Here is an 18,871-nt window from a genome sequence, read left to right on the forward strand (position 1 = left end):
GCAGAGAACCATACACCAACTTTGCATAAAACATGTGAATTCAAACAAAAGAAAGTATTGTAAACCTTCAGCCCAAGATCCCCCGAGATCTGTAACACAAACTGCTCGTTGCTTCATTTACCTAAGGCAGCAGCGCACCTGATTCTTCCAGAAATATGGTTATCAAAATGCTATAGCAAGGAGACCTATTTTAAAAAACACTTTTCAACTTTATCTCCCCACTGAACATTTCTAGCTGCATCACTAATAAATTAGGGTGAAGACAACAGCCTCTGGATGCAACACTTAAAGAGAGATCTGCATTACAAAGATTTACTTCCAAAGTGACACAGTTTTATTTAAACCGTTGCATTATGAATTTACATTCAGAGAAGGACTGAACAGCAAGTGACAGCTGTACAAAATAAAGTTTAGTCCACAATCTCAGTCTTAACCTACCTGCATTTCAGTGTCTTTCTTGAAGGCAGAATATTATTACTAATGCTGACGTTTCTCTGCAGTTTGGGTGTGGACCGAGACCAAAGGCACTTTTGCTTGGCCCAACCCAGTTTCTGAAGTGGCTCAGTTCAGACAGATGCATTGCATGAAACCCCAAGCTGGCCCATACTCCTTCAATCCTATAGAATTATTTTCAAATACCTTTGTACATATAGCACAACAACATGCACAACAACCTGGGACAGCATAGAAAATGCTTGGGTCACTATGTGCCTTGCTCAAAGTCTTCATCAAGTCTGACTAAACAACAAAAAAAATACTGGAGAGTTTTGCCAATATCACCTTTCAGTCTATGGGGCATTTGAAAATTGTTAATATTAGAAAGCTGACTCAAAAATAATACTAAAGGTTGTGCAATAGGTCAAGTGCAATAATTAGGGTGTTGCCTATGCAGTCATTGCTTTGGAAAGCATTAGGCACAATCTGAGCATGACAGGAACACCATGAATTCAGTTTCAGTCCTGTTCAGTTAGAGAAACTGGCCTAGATACTATGTGACATGAAGCAGTGTTGGCATATTGCCACCTTAAAATGTTAGGTGCTTGATTCAAGCCAAGGAGCTGCTAGAGTTACTGCTGGACATATTTAGCTGCTTACACTGCTTAGGGTGGCAGGAGAGCAGCTAGAAAGAAAAGACTAGAATTTTCCAGCAACAGATCTGGAAAATCAGTTTAAAAAACTCACAAACTAAACACATTTTCTTCTGTTCATCATGTCTGCAGTACTAAAAGATCTCCTATTGCCCATTTGTGCTGGAGGCTTATGAAAATGAATTGTGACTTACATGGTCAGCAATCGTCCGTCCCAGCTTGTCCATCCTTGACCCAGCCTCTGCAATCTTCTTGGCTGCACTAATCACATCTGATGTATTTTTCAATGGACCTTTACCCCTGCAAAACAGAACAGAGCCTACCTTTTAGCACCAGAAAACCAGAAGAGCAAACTATATGTTGCTTTACTCATCCTGCTCCATGCAGTATTGGAAGTGATTCCTCACCCAAACCACATGAATAAGGTCACACAGAAATAGGCAGGTGTAACCACGACAGCACCTTCATTTTCAAGACAGTTTCCCCCTTCCAGCCCCTCCCCATATTTAGATTAAATCTAGGAATAAAAACATCTTAAATTTTACTGTTTTAAGCAACCTAATGATGATAAGAGATAAGAGATTTTAGAAGATAGATTCTCAATTTTCACTGAATGCAACATCAAGTTTAAAAAATAGTGTTGTATAAAATCTGGTAAATTAATTTCAAAAGGCATCAAACCCTCTCTCTTTCTTGTGCAAATAACTGTACTAGGAACTATTTCTGCAGTATAGCAATATCAAGAAGCCCATAGAATTTAATGTTGTAAGGAACTGAGCAAATATATATATTTTTTTTTTAGCTTGGGACAAAAATCACCCTTAAGAAAGGAAGAAAGACAGGCAATAACTGCTGTGTATCCATAGATCAATTTAAACAGTTATTACCACTCAGTCACTGCATAGTAATGCATCTCCCGAGCTAACACAAAGGCTTTAATAGGGTAACATTTAAAGGAAATTATAAGAAGTAAGACTCTTAAGAGTAATTGCAAAATACTTCATTGAAAGATCAGCATCCCAGCCAGTTCTGAGAGAAGGTGGTATGTGCACAAATTAAAAAGACTCACCTGGTGAAGTCTGTCATTTCCATCATAATCATACACATTTGTTTTGCCAGGACAATTATATCATTACCGCTGTCATCCCATTTTGATACTTCAGCATCCAATTTACTCTTTTCTTCCTGGAAGCTTGCGACTTGCTCAGCAATCTTAGCTTTTTGCTCTTGAGGGAGCTGAGCCATGATAGCCTAAAAGAGAGAGTTTTCTCACATTGCCTTATGCTGCCACTTGTAGAAGGCTTTTTGGAACATTTCACTAATAACCAATTTAAGTCATGTAGATGGGGGATAAAACTTTAATAGCGCTCCTCTACCTAGAGGCTTTACAGAACCATTTCCTTCCATTTTGAAGCGAAGTTTATGGTCTTTCTTAAGAAAGAATGCCCAGAAAGATAAGCTGACATCTGAAATACAGGCATTTGCATGATAGAATTGTTAGACTCTAGACAAGTTTGCCAGACATTATAAGCCATCACAGAAAAACTGCAGGCAGAGGAGGGACTTGCCTTTTCTACAAAATTTAACAGTTTTACAAGGACATTGCATTTGGATATCTTTAAGTGTTGCAATGCACAAAGAAATATTATGAGTTTCTTCCCTGCAAAGGGAAGAACCATGAACCATGCATACTGAGGAAAGAGTAAGTGAAAATAAAGAGTATGTGCCTACTCCTGAATAAAATCTATTAGACTAGGTTTACAGCCTGTATGAGACTCGGTGCCCCTGCCTTCATAAATACTAGGAGCATTCACGCTTCCAGGAGCAGGTGAAAAGGAGTCTTCAGCACAAAAAAGCCTCTGGCAGCAGTCATGCTAAAAGGTAAATTAGAAACGTCTGCATTTAAACAAAAAGGGGAGGAGGGATACAGGAATAGAGAGTGCTTGTGCAAGGAAGAAGAGCATAAAAAATACTCTCAGTATAATTCCAAAGCCAACATGGCAGAAGTTTGATAAATAAGGCCTAGCTACTTCTTGCGTGGTTTCAGGCTAGAAGAGCCTTGACAAAAAATCTTTTGTGGCACTTTCACAAGAGCATAAATTGTTATCAATCCAGAAGGGGACATGTCAAATAAAAACAATAAGTAAGGCCTATTTTTTCTTCAATGTACTGATTTTAAGTTTTCACCTATTAATGATTATATATTGCCTATCAATGTGTTAATTTTTAACGGCATAGGAAATTCAGTTAGTTTAAATGATTTAATTTTTGAGTTTCTCTCAACATTGTCTTGATTAAATGCTCAGTAGTCAAACAGACACCAACACGTGCATGAGAAGATATTTTGTAAAAATAACTGCAAAGTTTTATATTTCTTGCCCACAAACTTAGCATTTGGCTGTTGAAAATAACGTTAGTACAATGGAATGATTTACTCCTCCTCTCCCTCCAGGACCTCACCTGCCTAACTAAATGGCAGTGTCTACAACATCTGCAATGACAAAGTCTAAGTAGTTCACTGGTATTAAAAGGACTTTGATCTTTCAGAACATTCAAAATAAATCACAGACATTTCTGACATCCATCAGACCAACACATGCTGCATTTCACTTAACCTCCTTTGCAGAAGAAAACTGGAAACAAAGAATGCCAGTTTTCTGATCCAACTGCCATCCCCAAAAATTTAACCTGGACTTTCAAAGCAAGTTGAACCATTTCTTCAAGATGGGCCACAATTTTCTAATACTCAGATTTCTTCCTTACCCTTGCACTTTGTCCAGCAATAAGCTGATCATCTTCAGTCTGAATACTTGTTCTGCTTCGGACATCAAAATCCTCAGTCTCAAAGTCAGAATCATCCAACTCTTCAGGAGTCTGAGGAAAGAGCAATTCAGTCAGAGTCAAACAATAGATTTCATGGCTCAAAAATCAACAAGAATATTGTTTTTCAAGCAGTGAGAATGGAAATAAGTGAAGGTAAAAATTATTCAGTGTTTTCAACGAAAAGGTAAATATAGGCACTGTATCCAGCTTGTGAACATGTGTGATTATATATGCTTGACTGCTCATGTTAAACACCATAGAGATCCCCAAAATTACATACCAGTAACTAAACATCTGAGATTCATCAGGACACTAATGCACTCAGGATTTGAAACACAGAAAAAAAGGTTTTACAAAACGAACACTATCTTTTGCAACTCAGTTAAATGTAAAAGCTTCACTTGAGATTCTGAAGCTAAAATTACACACAGCTTTAGTTCAAAACCACAGACGTCGTCTTTAGCACGATTATGAATCAAAGCATTGACTAAATTAACAACAGATAAAATATATCAAAATTTATTCTTATCCCCCAGGAAAAGCTGGATTTTTTAAGCTAGTAAGGGCCAGCTTTTATGCTGTAGGCTAAACACATCTGACCTAGTTCCTGCTTGCCTAGGATTTATTTTTGCTACTGCCAGTCTACAGCTGGCAAACTTTTTATAAAGCTTATCAAGTTTAAACAGCATGTTTGTCAAAATACTACATCTTTGCCTAGTGTGGCACTTCATGACAATCTTACAGAGCTGGATCAACAAAGAACTTCACTGATAAATGCAGTAAATTGTGATTAACAGGTAAGATGTAAATAAAGTCCCTGCTCTTCAGATTTCTTTCCTATGATTTGAATTTAACAAACTTGTTTTCCAATACAGACATCTTGTGATACAGTTAAAATAAAGATGAATATGCAAAATAGTTGCCAAAAAGCAAAGGTGAATATGCTGACAATCAAGACCTACAGTATTTCAGCCACCATTTCCTCTCTGTGCCTTGCAAAACAGAGTATATCCACAAAATCACCATAAGGACATACACTATTAAGTAGCTCAATGTATCAATATTTAAACAATAAATTTTAAAAAAGAAATAAAACAGTTCTGCTGCATTTTTAGAAATTGTTTATGATTCTCAAGTCCCCTTCTCTGCCCATCCATCCCAAAGCCAAACAACCTGAGGTACACAAAGTGTAATTCTGCTTTTCAACCCATCATCAAGGGCAAAATCTCCTCTGGGAGTGATAAGAGATTGTCTGTGGATGAGGGAGAAAAGAGCTGTACTTCAATAACCTACAGATACAGTAAGATTTCGTTTTGAAAATACACTGCATAAACACAAAAATTAGGTGTTTGAGTGACTTTTCCTTCTGGTTTCTGTAAAGAACAAGTGCCACCAGACAAAGTTTTGAGTGAATCAGCTTGATTGCCCAAGCTGAGCTTAGCAGCATCCCCCTGCGAGCATGGTGACTCCTGTGGTCCAATATGAGGCAATGCCCTGGAGAAGCGGTGGCCTAGCATCTCCATTTGGATGGCTGTCTTATCCTAAATACATTCTACACCTTTGGACAACAAATACTAACATTTTAACTTTTTTATAGGTCACTGATGTGTCACCAGTGAGCTGCCGTTAGCTACTGGCAGCTGCAATAAAGCCGTGGCACCCTGACATCAGAGACGCGGTGCAAGGGGAAATGTCAGGATTCCTGGCATCGCCAGCTCGGCTAATTACTGACGACGTGACACTGGCAGTCATGCTTTCATGTCCTGAATAACAAGGACTTTAGCAGGGGGTGAATCAAATTAGTTTGCCTGCATAGCAGGAAAGCACTGATATCTTCATCAAACATTGGTTGTCTATAAATCCCGAGTTTAAGTTTGAAAAAAATTATACGAAGAGCACATATGTGCTTGTCAGCTTTTCTGATTTTCCATCTGATTCTTTGCTTTAAGCAGCAAACATGGAAGATACTATTGCAGTGGTAACTATAATCATGTATATTCCGGGGCTGTACATCCCGAATTTCCTTATCACCAAAATGCATCTGTCGTGGTTACCATTCTGAAAGATGAAGACAGTTTCTCTGCAAGGCATTTATGTTTGAGTCAGAGGGGTACAAGGAAAAAAGAAAAAAAAAAAAAAGGAAAAAAATCTCTACACTTGTTTTTTGTGTCTAGCTCCTGCCCTTTTTACCACACTAAAATTCAAGAAATATGCCCCTAGGTCAGCCTCAACCAGAACTTTCTTTTTGCATCCCTTCAAGGAACTGCAGGAGCCCTTCAGCACCTTCCCTGCACGCCTCCTTCCAGACTAATGCTGCCTGACCTACCAGAAACTAGGACTTCCGAGTCACCCTCGCTGCACCTAAAACATGCAAGCACAGAAGAGACAAAGCCTCTGTGAACTGCTTGTGGTTTAATGAGGTTAGCCAATTAATGAATTACATGCTCTAGGAGCTACAGGCTGAACTAATCTAAACCTGTTCTTGACTAACTAGAATTAATTCTCAAAATTTACTTCACAAAGAGCCATCAGGTTTTATTTCTAAGCTCTCAAACCATCAAAAATCATCTATAGTTATGAATGTGCTTGCTGTTGTTAAATCAAAGGTCACTGATTTTAGCACATTAACAAGCAAGGCATTAACGTGACATTACAAAAGACGCGCGAAGGGTATTTAGCATCACAACTCTGGCTATCATATCAGATCTGTTTAATGAATTTGAATCAAAACACTTCTGATGCACTCCACTCGGTGATTAGCAGTTTTTAAGTCTCAGAACATTAATATGAGCTAAATGAAAACCTTACACTGTCTGCTCCCAATAAAACTGATGCATGTCAGTCCCACAGAGGTGGGGAAAGTGAGGAGAAAAACAGAAAGCTCACCCGGATCATCAGTACGGCTTTCCTGATATCTCGTATTCCGTCGTACACCAGTCGTGAAGCATCGATAAACTCGTTTTCATCCATTGGCTGAGCGGGGTCTGAACTCAGTGCTTCCACAGCAGCTTCCACTTGCTCAGTAAACCGCGGCATAACTGAATTAAGAACAAAAATAAGAGTCAGTCCCCACCCCAATGCCATTTTCTGCTACACATTCCCGTAGAAGACCTGTGTGTGCCTCATTGTTAACTATCACTGGAAACTGTGATATCAGTTCACTATCACTGCAGTGATTCCATTTAAATACAAAACATTTGTTATAGAAGGACACCAATACTGTAGCTTGAGCCTTATGTGCACTTCCATTTCTGTTCACTCTACTGGTATTTTTTTCCCCTTACACAGTGAAAAGTTTATCACACCGTTCTAGTGGACAAGGAGAAAACACTTGGGGAAGCAGTTAGAAGCTATGGGACAAAATAATAAGCATTTGTTTAATATTCCCTGTAGATGTACATAGTTTTTGTGGAAAAAAATAAAATTACCAGGACAAAGTTCAAGTTTAACAAGGCACTGGAAGAGGACAGGTTGCACTGCTGTACTCACTGCAGCCCAGGAAGAACATTACAGAACCATTTACAGTCTGTCTGTTTCTTCAGTGTCACCCTTGATTCTTCATCAAAGTTGTAATTAAAACAAGAACAACAATAGTTGGCGAAGTGCTTATTGAAGCAAGGAGAATCATTCCTTACCCAGCTAGTTCACAGGAAAACACAATAATTTATCGTTTAGGAGTGGGTGACTACAACCTTAAAACGTTTCTTTAAAAGTTATAAAGATATTTTACAAAATTTACCCTAAATTATTATCCAAGATTCATTCTACTGGGCCAATGCGGTAGAAATCTTTCTGGATCCTGAACACTGACAGAGCCTGGTACAATACTGCAAGATGATCAGCGTAACTTTCAAGCCCTGACTCACCGTTTGGGACTCATTCCCCAGTGTTTTAGCTTCCTACAGCTCAGTCAGCGACAGCAAGCACATTCAAGGAGACCTTGTGCACTGCTGAGTTTTAAGCCAGTCAACACGGTAAAATTACATTTCTCATTTTGCAACAGCTCTGCAAATAACTCCCACTAATTTTCATTACAGTATGTAAATAGAGTCTTTAATAGATTTCACAGGTACATTAGTATCCAGTTACCTGTGTGCTTGTAAGCCAACATGAATTCAGAGATCTTGGAGTAACCAGCTCTTACCTGTGTTGGACAGTAACTTTGTCGCTTCCAACACCTTCTCAGTGTAGACTCCAGGTTCGTAGTTATCCATTTCAGAAGTGACAACATGAATGACTCTAGCAGCACGTCCTCGAATCGCACCAGCTGTGCGGTCTAAACCATCAACATCTTTTTCTTGGAGAGCAATGACACATTTGTTTACATCTTCTAAAATATGATTCTCTGGTGGTAAAAGAAGGAGGATTTAGATGGTAGTATCTTCTTTTCTGTTGCAGTCATTCACACTGCATTTCTCAGTTTGTGACCTGCTCTACAAAACCTCCAGCGAGATGCTGTAAAGCATTAATTTTTAAGCTTGCTATGACTGGCAAGTAGCTGCCCTTCCAAAGCAGGTGTCAGAAAACCCCATCAGTCCATTCACCTACTGGCACCCAACCTACTTCTTGCCCCCGTTTGTACTCAATTTTACCAACAGAAAAGCTGAGTTCAGCTGAATTCTCCCCAAATGTCTTTCTTTCCATAGTCCTCCCCTGGACTGCCAAAGCCCTTATTCCAAGTATTTACAAGCCACTCCCCCGTCACTCCACATGCGTAGGGCGATGAGACACCCTCCCCAGCGCCACACCTAATCCACCCAATGTTTTAATAGACCGGGGCACTTAGGCAAGTTTCTAGCTTCCCACATAGTGTTTTCCTACAACCACACACATACCACCAAAGAATATCAAACTGTTAGTCCTCCATTCAAATTTAAGACACATAACATATGTGGTGATTTATGCAGAAAGCATTCCAGTGACAGAGTACTCATTGCCTCTTAAGAAAAAAAAAAAAAAATAAAGCCAAGACCTCTGTTTGTAATTTACTTCTAGAATGTACATTTTCTTTTTTATACAGAGATACTTTCCCCCAATTAATCAAGTCCAAGAGGCCCATAATGAGTCAAAACCCTTAAGAGATGTCTGAAGATGCCTAAGGAGGTTGGGATCCTCATTTGGGGAAACCTACCCAAAAGGTCTTCCAAACTCTGTTAGAGACTTCTTTCTTTAATGGCTCAGTACCAACACTTTGACATTGCCATCCAACATCAGCACTCGGGCTGCTTGGTAAGAAACCAACTTGGAAACATTTCTGCTCTGACACTTAAAATAGTTTTCAACGTTATTTACCATTGACTTAATCATGTTACGCTGCCAATCCGTGCCACTGAAGGGGCTTTTATTACCTACACAGGTAGTAAAAGAGCCATTTTGCAAGAGTTTGTAGAGACAAGAAGCACACGGAGTTGACTGATAGAGGATTTGTATAAACTGGCTGAAAGGATTGCTGCTGGAAGAGTTCTGTTTAATTTACATAAAATTAACAGAGCCAGGTGCAATATTGCAAGTCTTCTGTAAGTAACCTGGACAAAAATACACTTTGGAAGTACCTCTGAAGCAACTCAGCCTGAACAAGTTCAGCTGAGGGCAGAATGTGGCCCTAAGAGAGAGAAGTGCAGGTTCATTAGTGATTTGACGAGTCAGTGAGCAGGCAGCCAAGGTACAAGAGCTCCAGCAAGGAGCACACCGAGTTTCAGTATTTACAGCAAGAGGCAGACATTCCTGCAAGTTGCAACAGTAAAAAGGAAAGCATCGGCGTCAGGCCAAAACACGGGCTGTTTATTGCTCGAATTCCTTAACGAATAAATTAAGCCACAGACAATTTAAAAGCCTCTTTGGATTATATGAACTTTAATAAAAGGCATGGACAAAATGAAGATGAATATTTAAATGTGTGCTGATCATTTAATGTCTTTTGCAGATGCAAAGTTGCCAGAAAGATGCTTCTACAGAAAGATAATCCCTCACGGGGCAGTCTGCAAGGGGCCCTGGGAAAGTAGGGGACTGTCAGGAGCATCCTCTCTGGTTGTACTCTCCAGTTGGATGATAACAAATCAGATCTGACACTGTTCGGTGTGCTTGTGTATACACACACCACTACCTGTCCTACAGCCATATGGACCACAAGTGTCTGGCACAAAATCCCATCTGCTGCAGCTGGGGTGGCAGAACCCAAGGAATGCTGAAGCATGGGTTCACCACCAGTAACCTTTGGGGACGTGATAACGCTGTCCTGCATCACAGCTAACAGCCTTCCTCTTGCTGAGCTGAAGAAAAATCTTACAGCAATAGAATATAACACAGAACATAACACAGGCAACAGCCAAGGGATCTCATCCTTTTGCCCTACAGGGGAAAAATGGTATGGTTGGGCAACAAGGTAAGAAGCAAGACAACATTTTTCCAGTAAAAAAAGATTTTTAGAGCAAAAAAGAAATATGAAAACCTCTGAAAAGATAACAGAATTGGAAGTCCCCCACAACTGTCAATCCTCTATCCACCCCCACCAAACACCTTCCACTTCCACCCACCTCCCCATTAAAGGGATTAAGAAATCCTTTTCCAAAGATCTCAGGAAGTCTGCAAGGGAGTCTGGGGCCTACAGCAGATCAAAATCAAAGAGCAACAGTCAGGAGATAAAGCCACAGATGCATAAATCTAACTCTGCTTCTCTGCTGTGTCCCCTGTGGAAGACCTTAGAACAATCTCCATGCCAGACCCTCTCTTGACAAGGGACACTGGAGGAACCAGGTCAAGCAGCAGTGCCAGCAGACATGGTTATGGAACAAATACTTGAGTGTTCATACAATTGTAAATACAGTATTTATCTTGTAATGAAGATGGACAATCATCGGGCCCAGGCAACATTCATCTGCAGGCTCTTAAGACAAAATAGCTTCACTGTGATGGGCAGTCTCTTGCATAAACCCCTGTCAGTAGCAGAGGAACAGAAGGCAGCAAATGGAATGATTTTTTTAGAGGGTTTCAAAGGACATCCAAGTAATTTCAGAACATTGAATTTGACAATTACATGGTGCTATCAGCAACCGCTCTAAAGAACAGAGATAGTGGGCAGACAAACACACCCAGAGTGCTTAGGGAAGGCACTGACGAGAGGGAGAAGAATTACAGAAGGTACAGAAGAGCTCTGAAATGAGGAATAATGAAACAGGTAAAGACTCTGTAGTCAAGAAATAGATGACTGACTAAGCATAGGACAGAAATCTGTACATTTACAAACAGCATGAAAAAAGTGAATAGGGAAAAAACCTCTCCACCATTTTCTACTACGACTAAAGGCATCAAATGAAGCAAATGGGCAACACTGCAAAAAAAACGGGGTTCTTCACACACAGCACAGTTACGCCGTGAATTTTGTGCAGGATGCTGGAGATGCCAACGGTTTACAATGGTCAAAAGAACTAACACAAGCTTAAACGAGAAAAGTCTGTCAAGGACTATTCAGTAGGTAGCACCTCTGAAGCTGGGGTTCCCTGAGCTCAGCTGCAAATCACTCATGGTTGGGAACGTGTAGGAAAAATCTTCCATCTACAGGACTCTGCTATTAATCCCCCATGCACTGACAATTAGCCACTGCCAGACTGCTGTCCTAACTCAACAGGACCCTTCTGCTATGCCTTTCAGAAAATGTTGTAACTCAGAAGCTTATCTGCAACACTGCATTTCAGTATCCTTATTCTTGTACAATACTCTGCTATTATCTCTTTCATCAAGCCTTTAATTGTGCACAATGAATACAATTCTGTAGCATAAGCTCAACAACGAAGTCTACACTTCATGCAGGACAGCACAAAACATTGTAGGAATGTAGTATTTTATGTATGTGTGTATATATATATACACCCCCCAAGAACACTTATTAATTCTGCTTACGTCGCAGTTAGTAGCTGATACAAACCCTACTATGCACAGACATCCCGATAACCCCAAACGGAATCCGGTATAAATCATACCTGTCACAATTTTATCCAAAGAAACGTTTAGACTTTTAGCAGAGAATTGGAGTTATGGCATTTATATGGAAAACATGTATCAAAGATTAATCAAATAATATATAAAGCAGTATTTATTGCTTTAATATTTTTCTAACATCTCTCTAATAATGCAGCATGTACAAATAATTGCTGAATGCAGTGGAGCATCTTAAGTAGTCTCAAACTATGGCACTTCCATGGCATCATTTTGGGTGGTAAACACACACTCGAGGTGAACTCTCTTCTGAGTCAGCCTGTCACCACATTAGAAAATAAGCATTCCCTGCTTATTGCCAAGCCCTTGAAACTCTTCAGAGCAACTCATTAGAACGAGTCCAGAGGAGGCCACGAGGATGATGCAAGGGCTGGAGCACCTCTGCTGTGAGGACAGGCTGAGAGAGTTGGGGCTGTTCAGCCTGGAGAAGAGAAGGCTCCAGGGAGACCTTCTTGCAGCCTTCCAGCACCTGAAGGGGCTCCAGGAAGGCTGGGGGGAGGGGACGACTTTGGACAAGGGCAGGGAGTGACAAGAATAAGGGTGATGGCTTTAAACTGGAAGAGGGGAGATGGAGATTAGATGTGAGGAAGAAATTCTTTGCTGTGAGGGTGGTGAGACACTGGAAAAGGTTGCCCAGAGAAGCTGTGAATGCTCCTCCCTGGAACTGTTCAAGGCCAGGCTGGATGAGGCTTTGAGCAACCTGGTCTAGTGGAAGGTGTCCCTGCTGATGGCAGGGGGGTTGGGACTGGATGATCTTTAAGGTCCCTTCCAACCCAAACCATTCTATGATTCTATAACTCAACAGTGCACCAACACCACGATCTGTACCCTCGAAAGCAGAGTACCCTATTCCTCAAATAACCTCTACGAGGATGGAGACCAGTCACTTCCAGTGGCTCGACCCATTTTGAGCCACACCTGTTAAGTGTAAGGCAGCTTTACACAGACTGTGTTTTCACCAACTAACAGCTTTTTCTCTTTAAAATGTTTTGTACGCTTGTGGGCAAACTCCAAGCAGGTCCATGAACTTCAGCACGCAATTCTCTCTAAATATACCTCCCCGGAAATAGGCTCCTCACAGCTGTGCAATTTCAACCACTGCTGCAACGATGAGCACGCAGACAGATACAAAGAACTAGGACATTCAATTGCCTAGTAAGTTTATGCTAACTCATTGCAAAGAAAAAATTTATTCAGAACCCAGGGAACAACAATACAACATGTATGATAATACATACAGGTGACTCACCATACAAACATTACTTGGGGTTTTTTGGGTTTTTTTCCCCTTTAAAAAATATTAATAAAAATAATATAAATATTATTTAATATTCAATGTAATTATATTTAATATTTTTTAAAATATGGTCTTTTAATTCAGGCGTGGCTGAATTGTCGTCTACATTTCCTAGATACATTCACCTGGTACTTCTAACAACTCCACATCTTCCTGTGAAATTTCTCTTTACAACCAGAGTTTTTAGGTCACTTGAGATGCTCAAACCTGTTTGCACCAGGAAAATTAGACCCTCAGTTTGTAGTGGTAATTTGTGAACACTACTGCAGACACAATTTATGTGGTTATATCACCATGTTCTCTGACTAGAGCAGGATCAGAGGACGTGGAAATAAAAATGCCCCCCTTATTTCCAGGTCACAGTAGCTAATAGCGTGTCTTTATCAATGATGCTGATAAAACAGATTATCTTGGCAAGCACTTTGCCAAATAAAATTATTAATCTATTATAATTTTCTGATATTTTTTTAAAACTTTACTAAAGCTGACATGGTTAAAAATATTCACAGAACATTTACTATAATTTTATTTTAATTAACTTGTATAACCATGGTTTGATACTCATTTTTCTTTGCATAAGATGAGTCTAAGGTGATCATCTTTTTTGCTAGTTCCTAACTTTAACATAAACATATTCTGTTTCCCCCAATCTTACCAGTGAGGTTTATCTACAGTAGCTAGATGGTAATTCATCAGTAGTTCAGCTAGCAATTCAAAATCTTGAGACATAAAGTGTCTTTCACTCTGTTTAAGCTGATCTGTCTACTGACACGTAAATATATACATTTATGCATGCACATGCAGTAAGTGCAATGACAGGTTTCTAGAGTACCTACTAAACTATCACCGTTTTCATGCTACAAAAATATCTGTTCTCCTCATGTCAAGATCTCCTGCTCTGTTTTCACACCTTGCTTGGCAGAAGATGATGTTTGCCAGGTGATGCGTACCAATATCATCCCTTCCAAAACCCCAAGAAGACTCCAGAACACGTGTAGAAATCACGCATTTCCAGGACTAAGCTCAGTTACAAGAACAATTATTTCTGAGCTCAAACTTCTGATTACCTGATACAGCCAGGAAGTCATCAATGGAAGTGATGTCATCGACAGCATCTGTCAGCACGCGGACTTGCTTCTCCCACTGCTCTTTGAAAAGATCCATGTTTTCTTGAGCCAGCTTGCTTTGGGGTTTAGCAGCCAGAGCCAGTGCAGCATTTATGACCTGTAAAACACCTCTGCACTTTTAAAACGTACTCTTAATAAAACAATTAAGTTTCCATGCGTTTATCCAATGAACTCAACAAAAAAACAAAGCAAGTTTAATGAGTTTTCAGGAACTTGATGTTTAAACACAAAACTGTTTATTCTGTTGCTCTCACATCCAACTCATACCTGCTTCCACATTTATTATGGTTAATTATTACAAGCAAAACCACTTGGCAAGTATTCACACAAGCTAGCACCACCTTTCTTTAACAGCTCATGTTAAAAAGGTGTTGCTTTCTCAGTGCAAGTTGTGTTGTTAAATATTTTAGACAGGATGACATTTAGTATACTGAAGGCTGCATTTCCTAAGCTACTTGCCAGAAGCTAAGAAAAAAGGTCAAAAAAGGATTAATCTTACACAGTCTGAAGTAGAAAAAATATGCAAATATAAAAATAGAGATAAATTTTGTATTTAGCTTCTTTTCCTTAAAGTTTCACCCTGTACCTTGCCAGTAACTGTTATAGTACCTTAAGATTTTTGTTATGGCTGTGGAAGAGCTAGATTAGCCAGGGAATAGGAGGAGAGGATAATATTTGATGCTGTTCCTGAACAACCCCCCCTACTAATTTTCTTCAAGTCCTACAACTGTAATGTACTCCAGATACATATTTTTCTAAGCAGAACAAATGCTACCCATGCTGCCAGCTAACAAAGTTTATGCTGTGCCAACTCATCCGTCAGTTAAATGACCAAAAAAGCCTCTTCGGGTGTGGCAAGAATGCAATCTCAAAAGCCAGCTCCTGTTCTTGCTGCACCACGCTCCAGGAGAATGACCTGGAAACACGCCAGGCATGAGAAACCATCCACAGCCAGACCAACATGACAATCCTAACCTTGTTTTCAAGCACCTGAGTGTTAGAACTAATTAACTTAGAAGCTCAATGTGTCATTTTTCTTCTCTACTTTAGGACAGTATTAATTTCACAAAGTTGCCAAACAAAACATGCAAGTGCCAGATGTTCCTGGTTTTCCAAAATCCACTTTCTCTATCTGCTTCATTTAAATGTCACAAAGCATTTTAAAACATATATAACTCACTAAACATGGAAATGATGGTGATGTCAAGCATATCATGATGGCACTGAATGAATCAGGCAGGAGAAGGAGGCTGATTCACCCAAGGGATGCTAGAAATTAGCAGTGACTGAGGAAAATCCACAAAAAGGGTATACCGCTCTCCACGCTACCATCCCAGCTCTGGAGATGGAGACTGCAAGTCTGGGTCACAAATCATAACAAGCTCAATGGGTTTGATAACATAGACAAATGCGATAAACAATTTGGCATGAGCTGCAATCTGTTCAGGAGACCATGGGGATGAAACATGCCTTTGAATCCTGGCAATAATGACGGTGCTCTCATCCTTAGTGAAGAACTTGGGGTCCTCTGCTGCTTCCCCTTCCTCAAACCAGACACTGAAGTCACACCTTCAGCGTAGGCAGCTGCAGAAATCAGAATGTCCCTTCAGAAACAGACCTGCTGCCAGCCACAGCACGTGGGGCTCTGCTACCATCACGCTGCTCGTGATTTTGAAGTCTTGAAAGCCCCGAAAAAAGCCTTGCAATACCCTTGCAAGAAAATTATGTTTAAAACTTTTAAATCAAACAGAAATGGAGGTTTTTAGAAAGGGAAACCTGACTTATACTCAAGAGCCCCACTTCTTACATGGGCAGATAGTGACAGGACAAGGGGAAACGGTTTTAAACTAAGAGAGGGATTTAGGTTGGATATTAAGAGGAAATTTTTCACCCAGAGGGTGGTGAGACACTGGAACAGGTTGCTCAGAAAAGCTGTGGATGCCCCATCCCTGGACACATTCAAGGCCAGGTTGGATGGGGTCCTGGGCAGCTTGATAGAGTGGTTGACAACCCTGTCCACAGCAGGGGGGTTGGAACTGGATGAGCTTTAAGGTCCTTTCCAACCCAAACCAGTCTGTGATTCTATGATTCTTAAGTCTAACCGACACCATTTCTTGCCCCAGTCTGATTGATGTAATGAATTAAGGCACCTATCAATCAAAATCTAGATATCCAGTGTTTTATGGAGACGAATCCAAATAACAAGTGTCCTGGAAAAAAAAAGGGGCAAAACAGACAACGCTCCAGAAATCTGATTTCATCTTTTATGCTGCTAGTAACCGTAACGACTGAAACAGAGGAGATGGTAATGCCAAGGGTCAGGACATTTTCTCCTGCTCTCTTCTAGCTGCCTTGGCTAATATCAGATACAAAAACATCCTCTAAGCACCGAGACAGGTCAGCATTAATGCTGAAGGAACATATGGCCCGTGTACCTGTGTGACGTATGTCAGGACAGCAGCAGCTGTCGGAACAATTTAATCTTTGTCAACAGCACACGTCCCACCCCACATGCCCATATTAAGCAACTCTTCAGAAGTAATGGAAGAGCTGTCATAGATAGAGGGCTCTGCAAGCACTGAAGAAACTCAAACCACGTGTCGTCACCAAATCCAAATGCAGGAGGCAGAAGCTGCACCATCATCCTCCCAATAGGCAGGCTTGCCCAACTGAAAAAAGGAAATTCTTTTGTATATTACAGCAGTAAAAACACAAGGTCAAGGCAAATATATTTAAAAAAAAATGGTCAAACAAAACGAACATGTAAGATCTCCCTTACAAGCAGATGTGTCTTGTGTTTGGAAAGCAGCCAGCAGCGTTACAGATAAGGACAACTGGGTGGAGAAATCGAAGGCTATGGAGTGTCACTGTGGAACTAAAGAAAAAAATACAGCTTAGGAAACCCGCACAGGTATGTGTGTGCTCAGGAAGTAATTCAAGACAGCAGATGCAGCTCAACAGTCCTTTTTTGTAGCACATACTCTATCGCCATGTGCAAAGTGGTTCCAAGATTCCCATTTTAGCAGGGGTGATCAGACCCTTCACACTGCCAAACACGTACAGCTTCGCACTTACATAGGCAAGTCATCCTGGACATATCTCACACACCTGCTTGGGGTAACGTCTCGGGGATTGCTGACAAAACCCTGCAAATTATCTATTCGAGTAAATGTGCTCTTACGTGATGCCTGGTATCCAGTACAGAGTGACTGATTTATTTTCCAACACATGCTTAGATATGGGAAAAGGACAGGGATGCTGGATCTTAAATAGTCTCTGTATGTAGCAGGACTACGATTCCTTTGTTATCTAAAAATGAATACTTGGGGATGGAGAAAGGACTGATTAAAATACACTATCACTTCTCAAAAAAATATGAAGCATTGGGCAATTAATTTAAAATATGAGTAACTCTTACAGGAAGGAGATTTTTATATATAGTTCAAAAAAATAGGAATATCATGGCGAGCCTACCTGAAATGTAGCCACTTCCATGTAAAACATTTGGCAATTTCAGGGAAATATTCTGTATTTCAGAGCTTTTCAAAATGCTGCCAGAACACTGTGATCACAATGACTCACTGAAGCCGCACAAAGAAAAGAATCAAACAGGGACATTTTGAGACTATCCAGAAGGAAATGAAGCATGGCAAGAAAATACACTATTTTTATCGGTGCTTTGTTTCATGTAGCAATTGTAATGTTCAAGTCAGACCAACGCTCAATAACGTGGTTCCAGCAAGTTACTTGGAGTCACTCTCCTCCGCCTCGCAGCTTCCTGCGGCAGCAGCCAGGACTTGGCAATGTATGCCCCAAGATCAGTTCAAATGACTTGCGACTGATGTCTCAATCTGTATCTCAAATCTTCTTCTCATGTCTTTCATGGGAAGAACCTCTTCTTTTTTTTTTTTTTTTTCCTTTAAATTTTCCATATTAAAAATAAAGATGTCAGTCTGAACTCATAGATTTATACCTTTGCAGGGCAGGACTCCATAAGGTTCCCTGAAGAGTGACTTCTGCCTGGGTTGTAAGACTGCAGCTACTTTGCCCAGAAGCTCTCTTAAAAATACACAGCTATTCCAGGAGAGAAACCACCTTAACCTTAGATATACTTGTGGGTAAATTAAAGCTACCAGGTCACCCAGAATTAATTATTTTAGGCATAATTTATAATAGCTTCCAGCCTCACTTTTATAGCACCCCAACTGAAAGACTGAGAGAAGCTACAAGAAAGCTCTTATACGTGGCGGTGTTCCTTTAAAGAACAGTTTTGAATGCTTGGCTGGCATGGTCAAAGAAAGAAACATCACTTGGGAGCAGAAAACTATCACCTATTTATTTTGCATTGCAATCTCTACCTGTTGTATCTTAATAGTCAATGTCTATAAGCCACATAACTCTCCATTTCAATGGCTATAAAGAACTTTTAATTTTCTTGCCTCAGCCTTTTTGATAGGGATTTTTGCTCTTTACAGGAGACACTTCTTTCTGCAGCTGCGTTAACTTTGCCCTGTTTCCTGTAGTATTGGTTTTACGATGCTACT

At 40.2% G+C, this 18,871-nt stretch overlaps 1 protein-coding gene across 1 annotated transcript in view; it reads right to left on the bottom strand.

The window, feature by feature from the left end:
- Nucleotides 1–1,282: 1,282 nt before the first annotated feature.
- LOC104522129 (catenin alpha-1) overlaps nt 1,283–18,871 on the bottom strand; it is a gene marked incomplete at its 3' end in the record, with an annotated part of 39,004 nt that continues 21,415 nt past the window's right edge. The window contains exons 4-9 of the mRNA XM_010164339.1: nt 14,268–14,424; nt 8,056–8,256; nt 6,798–6,949; nt 3,852–3,962; nt 2,158–2,339; nt 1,283–1,388 (exon numbers count right to left, since the gene is read on the bottom strand). Coding sequence (XP_010162641.1) covers nt 1,283–1,388; nt 2,158–2,339; nt 3,852–3,962; nt 6,798–6,949; nt 8,056–8,256; nt 14,268–14,424 — 909 coding nt within the window. The remainder of the gene's footprint in view (nt 1,389–2,157; nt 2,340–3,851; nt 3,963–6,797; nt 6,950–8,055; nt 8,257–14,267; nt 14,425–18,871) is intronic.

Source organism: Antrostomus carolinensis, unplaced genomic scaffold (genome assembly GCF_000700745.2).
Source record: "Antrostomus carolinensis isolate BGI_N321 unplaced genomic scaffold, ASM70074v2 scaffold383, whole genome shotgun sequence".
Lineage (NCBI taxonomy): Eukaryota > Metazoa > Chordata > Aves > Caprimulgiformes > Caprimulgidae > Antrostomus > Antrostomus carolinensis.